At 39.6% G+C, this 9,144-nt stretch overlaps 2 protein-coding genes across 2 annotated transcripts in view; one reads left to right on the top strand and one right to left on the bottom strand.

Moving 5' to 3' along the window:
* Window positions 1-3,754: 3,754 nt before the first annotated feature.
* cunh2orf68 (chromosome unknown C2orf68 homolog) lies at window positions 3,755-7,444 on the bottom strand. The gene is made up of 4 exons (XM_008289821.1): window positions 7,090-7,444; window positions 4,934-5,049; window positions 4,700-4,845; window positions 3,755-4,610 (listed from the first exon to the last, which is right to left on the bottom strand). Exons 1-4 carry the CDS (start codon window positions 7,197-7,199, stop codon window positions 4,488-4,490), a joined length of 495 nt encoding a protein of 164 aa, XP_008288043.1. The 5' UTR covers window positions 7,200-7,444; the 3' UTR covers window positions 3,755-4,487.
* A 634-nt stretch (window positions 7,445-8,078) lies between these two features.
* usp39 (ubiquitin specific peptidase 39) overlaps window positions 8,079-9,144 on the top strand; it is a 6,005-nt gene continuing 4,939 nt past the window's right edge. Inside the window, exons 1-4 of the mRNA XM_008289820.1 lie at window positions 8,079-8,273; window positions 8,563-8,641; window positions 8,740-8,834; window positions 8,922-9,058. Of these exons, the coding sequence (XP_008288042.1) occupies window positions 8,213-8,273; window positions 8,563-8,641; window positions 8,740-8,834; window positions 8,922-9,058 (372 nt within the window). The 5' untranslated portion in view covers window positions 8,079-8,212. The remainder of the gene's footprint in view (window positions 8,274-8,562; window positions 8,642-8,739; window positions 8,835-8,921; window positions 9,059-9,144) is intronic.

Genomic DNA, 9,144 nt, shown 5'->3' with positions numbered 1-9,144 from the left:
TTTCACTGCACTGATTCAGATTTAAGTTTTATGTTTTTCAGCTTCCTGTTTTCTGTGTGTGTTTTCTACTTTTATCAATGATTCTGTGTGCTTATTGTATTTTAATTTTTAATTCATTTTTATTGAAAAGCACTTTGTAGCATTTGTTTTGAAAAGTGCTTCATAAATAACATTTATTATTATTATTATTATTATTTAGATTCAGCAGGAAACCTCAAAGTAAAACTGTGAATTTAAGCATCAAGTGTTGTTATTCAAGTGTCCTGTTCCCACCACACAATTAAATGTATGGTTGGTGGGCCTAATTTAACAATTAAAAAAAAAAAAAACAACTAAACTTTTCAGTTGCAAACATTATGTTGTTTGTAGTCGCATCAACTTCATTTTGTGGGTACTTTAAACAGAAATATCTTATTTAATTGGTTTAAAACTAAATTTAAGTTTAGAAAACTTAATGAAATTTGCTTGAGAACCTTTTATTGTAGTTTGTTAGTGGATATGATTTTTTCAGAGGAAGACGTGACCTCTTTAAGTATTTTCACCCTGTAACTGTGACTCTGCATGAATCCCTTGTATTGATGGTTACAAAGGTGCATCTGTTAACACTGAAACGTGCTGTGTCATTGTCAGCTCCACTGTTGCGCAATTGTGTTTTCAGCAGCTCCGTAGTTCCACCAAAAACTTATCTTATTTGATATAAAAGAGGCATTAAATCTGCGATGTCACCGTGTCCAACCCAGTCTAAATTCCACAGCATGTTATGTAACAGCCTTCACTGAGATCACTTCATTCAGCTCAGAAAAGAGCCAAGAATGTTGATCTTTTTAACAAATTTCAAACCAAATGATGGATATTGAAGTAGTTTTTGTTTGCTTAGTTTTATTAACAATTACTACAAATTTGAAAGAATTCAAGAGACAAGGTGAGATGGAGCCTCACTGTTTAACTCAGCATGAACAAATAAGACAGAAAGAAACATGATGTAAATATACAACTTTAGAACGGCTGCAGGTACTGTGCACCTTTGTGCTGAACAATAGCACTTTGTTTGCAATATTTGAAGAGCTTATCAAATGTTTGGTACCTCAGTAAGAAAACTTACTGAGCTGTGAAAGGAAGGAAGCTGAAGGCGTCCGAGTATCTGCTGTTGATGAAGAACAGAATTGCTAGAGGCTCTTAAAGGGTTACATGAGGGAACTGGTTCAATATTTGAACATCTACTATGAATGATAGAAGAGTTTTAAATTAAATCTAGAGCTTGTTGCAAAAACAAACCAAAAAAAAAAGACAGGAATGTTCGAGGCAGCGCCGCAGTTATCTTGATCTCGATTTTACAGCAGGCCGGAAATCCTAATGGTGCAGTCTAATCACAACGATTATATTAACGTCTGATAAACATGTGATATGTCATATATTAGGCAATACTCGAGTATTACCAAATACACCCAGCCTGACACGAACAGCGCTTCATTAAATTGCACATTTTCATGCTTTGGAAACATTCGGTGGGTGTTTCCAGGTGGTAAGCTGCAGAAGCATAGGTGAAGGGTTATGTAATCATTCATTGTAAAGCTAAACTAATGGGAGGGAAGGTGTGAAAGTGTGAGTCGTGATTGGGTCATTTTCAGCCAATTGAGAAATCGTGAAACTGGAGATTGTCTGGTGAGCGGCAGAGTAGAAGACATGTGAATATCTCGAGTCACATGCTGACTTAGGAATGAAAATGAGCCGGAGGAAGCCGTTGGCGATCTAAAGGGGAGTGTCTCTGCTGCACCAATGGCCTCGCAGAGCCCACTCCTCCTTGACAAGGCTTTGCATAACACTGTGGAGACTTGGCCCGCCATGTGGTCGCAGGATGAAGTTTGCATATTTTCATGCATTAATGAAAACAATGAGTTAATCTCCTACTATGGTGCGGATCAGCAGCCTGTCTGTCCAAATGTCAAGTCAACGGTGTTTTTTTCCACGGCCATGGGCTGCTGGCGGAACTTTCTGCCTCCGCTTTTCATGCACAGAGAAAAATTTGGCTGCAATTTATCCTCTTTGATGGGACGCATTTAACCTGCATGCTGCCGCTGGTCTTTTAGGCCTTAAGTGGAGTGATGCATTTGTGAAGAGCTCGTATTTCTTTTTTTGGTCACTTGTTTCTGATCAACTGCTAGATCCCCCCCAGTTTCTTTTTTCTTTTTTTACTGCAGCCTAGCTGTATGAATTAGGCTTTTGTGTTTCAAAGATTGGACTGGAGGGGGGTTTAACACTTCTAAATTGCCTAGCTTGTCCCACATGGGAAAACCAGAGTAACAATAGCAACCTCCTGCTGCAGCTTGGTGGGTGGGTAAAGAAATGAAACAGTGAAAGGTGTTACGTAAAACCGTAATCACCTGAAGGACTTTTGAACTTCTTGAGTGTTACACAGCATTTTCGAAGCCAGTGGGTGAATTTTATGCTTTGTCATGCAAAGACGGAGTTCACTGATGCAGCATTGTCTGTAGGTTTAAGTAAAATGTAAACTTTGTAACATAGTTGAAGTCTGAATTGAGTGTGTGCATGGGAGCTCGCCCTGGTTTATGACACTGAAAAGAGGAAATTCTTATCTTGTGTATAGAATCCACTGCCTGTTGTTGGACAATAATCCTCCATGATCATTTTTATGTGTCAAGTTAAGGAAAAACCTGAACCCTTGACCCCTACAGCGAGGTTGTTTGGTTGCTCTGTTTTGCTGTGTGGAGCATTTTGCTGACATGGTCTGAAAAGGTCACTGCAAATCAATACAAAGTTGTTGTGAGTGATCACCTTTATCCTGTGATCATACATCTTTATCCTGATGCGAGCGGTCTGTTCCAGGATGATAATGACTCCATCCATAGATCACGAGGGGTTAATGAATGATTTGATGGGTATGAAAATGATATGAAACATAAACTTTGGCCTTCATAGTCCCTACAGCTCAACCCAATTGAACACGTATGGGATGAATGTGTTCACCTCAATCATTAAAAACTCCAAATTAGGGAATATCATTTGGAAAAATGACGTTCAGCACCTCCAGCAGAGTTTAAGATACTTGGAGAATCAATGCCAAGGTGCACTGATGGTGTTGTAGGACTGCATGGTAGCCTGACACCTTATTGAGCCGCTGTATGTTAGGAGCATTTCACGCCTTTATCAGACAGCTGACAGGAAGAAGAGGGGCAGATAAGTGACATGCAGCAAACAGCCCCAGCCAGAAACCAACCCGGGGCTTCACAGTTAACTTTTAACTACCTACCACCTCGGCCTTCAAAACACTTCGGTTCTAGTTAAGCACTTTTTTAGTAAAAAGTGAAACAATATGTGAAATTTTACACTGATTAAAACTCCTCTTTGTATGGAAAAGACACTATAGTCAGACCAGTATACCTTAGATGCACAGTTACTATAAGCCTAAAGAATGAAATCTAATTTAACGGTGGGTAGAAACAGCTGTGGAGGCACAAGGAAAGTAAAGCAGAGGCCTGCAGAGTTGTACAGCTGACAGACACTGCCACCTGCTGAAGGCCGAATGTCAAACACTTGTGCCAACTGAAAGAGCATTTTTCTGTATCCCAATTTACACGTACCGTATTCCCAACAATGATTATTTCAGGACAGAAGTAATCAATAGTCTATAAATGTATTGATCTGTAATTCTGATTTGAATGAGCACACAAGACACTCACGTCATGGCTTTTCGATTCCGTCAGTTCACATTCAGACACACTGAGACGACAACAAATAGCTTTCATGTATGTCATTTTATATGTACACAGTTGTGTCCTCAAAAAAATATTACAGTATCAAAAATAAGTCTCTCAACAACCCAAAATAAATTAGAACAGAAAACCATGAAACACAGGCGCCAACATTACTATGGCTACATCTACTAAACTCAATAAACAAAACTGAATTCTCACATTTCTAAACATGAAACTGCAGACAGACCGATGTTCAGTTGAAAGAATTAAAAAAAAAAAAGAAGCTTAAAATCTTGTTTATAAAAAGTAGACCTTTGTAAACACAAGACAAACTTTCCATGGAAGCCAAAGGATTCTCTCAGGGCTCTCTGTCAAGGAGTACCTGAGGTTTCTGAATTTAACGATAAGAGCGCAACAAAGAAAAGGTCCAGTTGTCTCGTCTTGTTGTGTACAATGTGTCCCCAGTGTCGAGAATCAGAGTGTGACGTAACAGTCCAAGATTCGTAAAATGGAATAAACATAAACTTGACAGTCATCTCCCAACCATACAGTCTATAAGTGCAGCTCCTTCTCTGTTCAGAACAGAAGATGGATTGATTGTGGGTCTTCACATTAGATCTCTGCTGACAGTCACTGTACATCCCAGAGTCCGCTTTATTCCCCTGACGCACCGCAGCGTTAATGCTTTGGAGGAGCACAGAACAGCAAATGAAGCGTTGCTCCTCTCTGTCTGTAGCTCCCCTGTCATCATAATCAACCGTTTGCGACCATGACTCAGCGTTTCTCTCGTCTTTTGTCGATTTCTTTTCGGATTCGAGCCTCCAGAGCTGCCCTCATGGCTGAATCCAGAATGTTCTTCTCTGCAACACGTTCCACTACCTTCTCAGGTTTGTCCTCCTGTACAAACACAGAGAACATTAAGGGGGATTAAAGCCAAGGCAAAGATGGCAGAGCCAGAACTATCAGACAAAGAAATGTGCATTAACCTTGTGCACAAGGAAGGATGTGATGGTACCAGAATCCGCCTGATAGTCAAGCCAGAAGAGTTCGGTCCCGTGGGTCTCCGTCTCTGTGCTTGACCCACTCTCATTCCACTCCTCGGCGTCAGCACCGGCCCCTGGCTCTGAACCATCTGGAAAATTAGCACACACGCGCATTAACTTTACTCCAGTGGATACAGTCGTCAGCAGAAACCTCAAAAGAAAGCACATCAATCTCACGTCTTCGTCGAGGGTGGTACACTTGGATGTCCGGTCGACGGGGTCTTCTGGGGGTCGTTGTGTGCCTCCGCCGCTGAAGCTCTTTGGCTTGCTTCACTTCTTTATCGTAGTCATCTCTTGAGAAAACAGGAAACCAATGTTTGGTTATTGCGGGGAAAATATGTAGCAAGCGCTCGACAATGACACGATTGATTAAAAACGAGCAGCTAAGTCATGTTTACTGTCGTTTGCAGACAGGCGGACGAGCTGAAATCACGGTTCTCTGACAAAACTGTTCCACGAGGTCAGTGGAAGCTTAAAACACACTAAACCCAAACTTAAGTCTGCATTTCTTCACATCCTGTTCTAGGGTCTGAACATTAATATTTAAATAATTCAGGTAAAATTGTATAATTGATGATATGGTACGATCTTAACCTTAATATTTGATTTAGTTCGGTACATTTGCTTTACATAGAATTCTGAAGGGTTTTAGTGATGATATTTGCATGTTTATTATTTTTGTTGTTATGCTGTATTTACACTATTTATACTGTAATTGTCCAGCACAGATCTACCTTTTTCTTGCACCTAAAACTGTTTTTTCTACGAGCACAATTTGCCTCTTATTTTTCTCGTTAAGCGTGAGCTACTGGATACCTTGAGTTTCCCCGTGGGGATGAATGAAGGATCTCTCTCTGGTAAATTCACTTCATGAATAATACTGTAAGATCTTACCCTTGACATTTAAATTGGTTAAGTAAATCTTATTTCACTACAGGAGAGCACTTTGGCTCAAAGGTAGTTAGAAAAAAAAAGAAAGTGCTTGTAAATAATGGTGACTTGTCAAGCCCCACAGCTTTACACCACACTGGTAACCAAAGATACAGCAGGAGGCATCAGACTGTGGACTTTCCCCTGTAATAGCATATAGTTTGAACCTTTTAAAGTATTTTGTTTTAGCTAATATCAGAATCAGAATCAGCTTTAATGGCCAAGTACTTACACAACATACAAGGAATTTGGTTTCGGCTGTTGGTGTCGCCCTAGGAATTTGCACGAATAATAGAAAAATTTAAAAAATAAAATAAAATAAAGTAAAATAACTAAAGAAAGAAAAGAATAAAATACAATAAATATTAATAAAAAATAAAACAAGATAATAAGACAAATATATACAAGAATTTACACATCTAGTAGAAAAAGATAATAGTAATAATAATATTTACAATTTAATATTTACAACAGGGACCACAGAACAACATTTCTTTAACACAAAGTCACTTTGATCACTCACTATTTTATTTGATTCTTTTATATGTTGTAAACAGCATATAGCTTACAAACTCCTGTACATATCAGGAAGCACCAAACAACCTTATCTAACTATTTCTACTCCTTATTTATTTAGCACTAAGCCACTTTGCTCATTGACATGCAGTGATGTCTGATTCTTTTCTGATACGTGTTCTGTCTTTATGATACATGTATTCTGTCTTGTCACAGTTCCTGTCTTGTTTTGGTCTGGGGATGGATGCATTTTGTGTGTAGAGCTGAGATGTCAGTAAAATCCACTTGACACCAGCACTGATCCTTCCTATGTGCCAGTACATTTGAGAAATTGCAATTAAAATTATAGATGGTGGGTTGATAGTCATTTCAGAAACAAACAACAGTGGTCTCTACCCTTCATGTGGCTAAACTCTGTCAATGACAAGCAGCCCAGCCTGTTATATTAGCAGCCTTAAGGTCGAGCACTGACTGCATAACCTTACAATCCTGACACAGATACCAACCAGTAGACGTAACAGGAGCAACAGCATTAAAAAAAAGCTGTCAGCAGCTTTTAAAACAGTTTTAAGCCCGCAGTTTAGAACAGTACACGTGTTAATGAATGTATTTATTTTGCAACAGGCAGTTAAATGTTGTTTTATCCACTTGTCCTAAAGCATCCACAACTTTATCCAACAGGCCTGTGCTACCTTCCACTTTACGGTCGTTTTGAGCAGTGAAGCGTGATTATTAATCCCAACCCATCCTACCAATAACTCTTCATTCGCCACCAGATCTACTTTCATCAAACAATGAGGAAGCAGCTCCAGGCTTTGAGTCTGGATGTTGTCAACTAGCTTGTATATCACCTGCTAGCATTAGCTAACGGTAGTTGAGGGACTCACCTCGCAATCTGGTTCCTCCGGATATGGTGCAGGAAGCCGTGGCTCATATCCAAACGGCCCCCAGGTTTGTATTTCAGCTCATGCACTCCGTCGTCCCTCAAAATATCCATTTTAGCGAACGCTTTTGATACGGCGACAGTATTTATGAGCTAATGGCGCTAATGTTTGCAACAAGTCTCAATCACAGCACTGTGAGCTGACAAAAAGCTACATGGCTATAGCTAGCTGAGCGGTAAGTTGTTGTCCATTTATAACGCTCCCGGAGTTCACACATCAACAACAGCTAAAACACAGTTGTGTTTCAGGGTGAAACCTTGTTAGAAAAAAAGAGACAACTATCACAAATGTTTCAATTTAGACAGCAGGTTATAGATTAAAAAGCTGCAAGTAATCACATAGATTTTGGTACTGCCCAGCAATGCTAAGCATGCCGATGCTTAAGGAAAAACTTACTTATACGTTTTATTAAATCAGATTTTATTGCTGTGAACCCTCTATGATGTGTGAAACCCATTTGTTAAATATAAAACCTTATTCTGATTATTAGAATACAAATAGGGCAGATCCTGCCCTTCAAAATAAAAAGTAAACCACATTTCACCAGGTCCAGATCTAAAACCACTATACTTGGGTCAGATTAGTTTTTAGATCTGGGCCTGGGTGGCAAAAAAAAATAAAAAATCTCTCTTTTTTTTTGCATGTTTACAAATACAATAAAGGTTTTAAAAATTAGAAACAGTGTTTTAAATCATCTTTAGCTTCTCTGGTATAATTTAGTCCAGATTAGGACAGTCTATAGGTAGTTTTTTGTATCTAGAGCTGGTCTAATGTGGACTAGATCAGAAAGTGTGTTTTAAAAAGTCTAGTGTTTGGTCTAGTCTAAGTTTGACCTGTCTCTGCATAGTAGTTTTCAGAATACCAGATTTTACCTTAACTTTCCCCTTAGTCGATGACTCGGAAGCTAACTCCGGGTTAGGTTTTAGTTTGCTACTCTTCAGCTGCGACGTACAAGCACCGCGAGTTTCGAGGCGCTCGGCTTTGCCCCCATTCATATCCTCCAAATACCCTAAAGTTTTTGCCTTCTCTGTTATTTTGACATCAAGATCGCAAGCTTTTTATTGCGATGATTTCATTAAAGCGAGAAAGAGAAGAAGATCTGGACGACGATGACAACGAAGACGGAGGTAAGTTTGTTTCCTTCAAACGTCAGTCCTGCGTTTGGTTAGCAGTTAGCTATGTTGCTAGCAGTGTTGTGTTTGATTTTAATTACGGCTCGGTCCGGTCACACGCTGACGGGTCAACAAGCGTCACCGCTGTGTAGCTTGAACAAATGCACCGCCCTTCCAAATGGTTCCGTGTAGTCAAAACATGTGTTACCAACTCAATGCTAAGTGAGCTAGCATGTTTAGCTATTTTACTGAATGCACACAGTCTAAATTGCTTCCGTTTGTTGTGGGTCACTTTTTGTTGCAGTGACAGCCAAAGTAGGACGAGGACGTGTAGTAGAAGACCGAAGAAGCCGTCACTGCCCTTATCTTGACACCATAAACAGGCAAGACAGAGTTGAATGTACCCTGCTAACATTAGCGCTAAGTGCTAATTGACCCTGTCCTCTGTAGCTCATCTCCAGTTTCTCTGTTAATTTTTCAGGAGTGTGCTGGACTTTGACTTCGAGAAGCTCTGCTCCATCTCTCTCTCTCACATCAATGTCTATGCCTGCCTTATATGTGGGAAATATTTTCAAGGTAAGCTCGTTACATTTAATTTTAATCTGGGATTAGCATCTTTGTTGTGCTTGGACTGATTGATGCACTACTTTGTTGTTTTTATAGGTAGAGGTCTGAAGTCTCACGCATACACCCACAGTGTACAGTTCACCCATCATGTGTTCCTCAATCTGCACACGCTCAAGTTTTACTGTCTGCCAGACAACTATGAGATCATTGACTCGTCACTAGAAGACATCACAGTAAGTGTAAACCCATGGGCTTGTATCCTGAAAATGTCATGATGCTATTGATGCCAAATCTGGTATTAATATATACATTTAGCACA

The sequence above is a fragment of the Stegastes partitus genome, unplaced genomic scaffold (assembly GCF_000690725.1).
Source record: "Stegastes partitus isolate 25-593 unplaced genomic scaffold, Stegastes_partitus-1.0.2 Scaffold639, whole genome shotgun sequence".
Taxonomy (NCBI): domain Eukaryota; kingdom Metazoa; phylum Chordata; class Actinopteri; family Pomacentridae; genus Stegastes; species Stegastes partitus.
The sequence above is the reverse complement of the archived record's forward strand: the minus strand, read 5'-3'. Positions and strand labels throughout refer to the sequence as shown.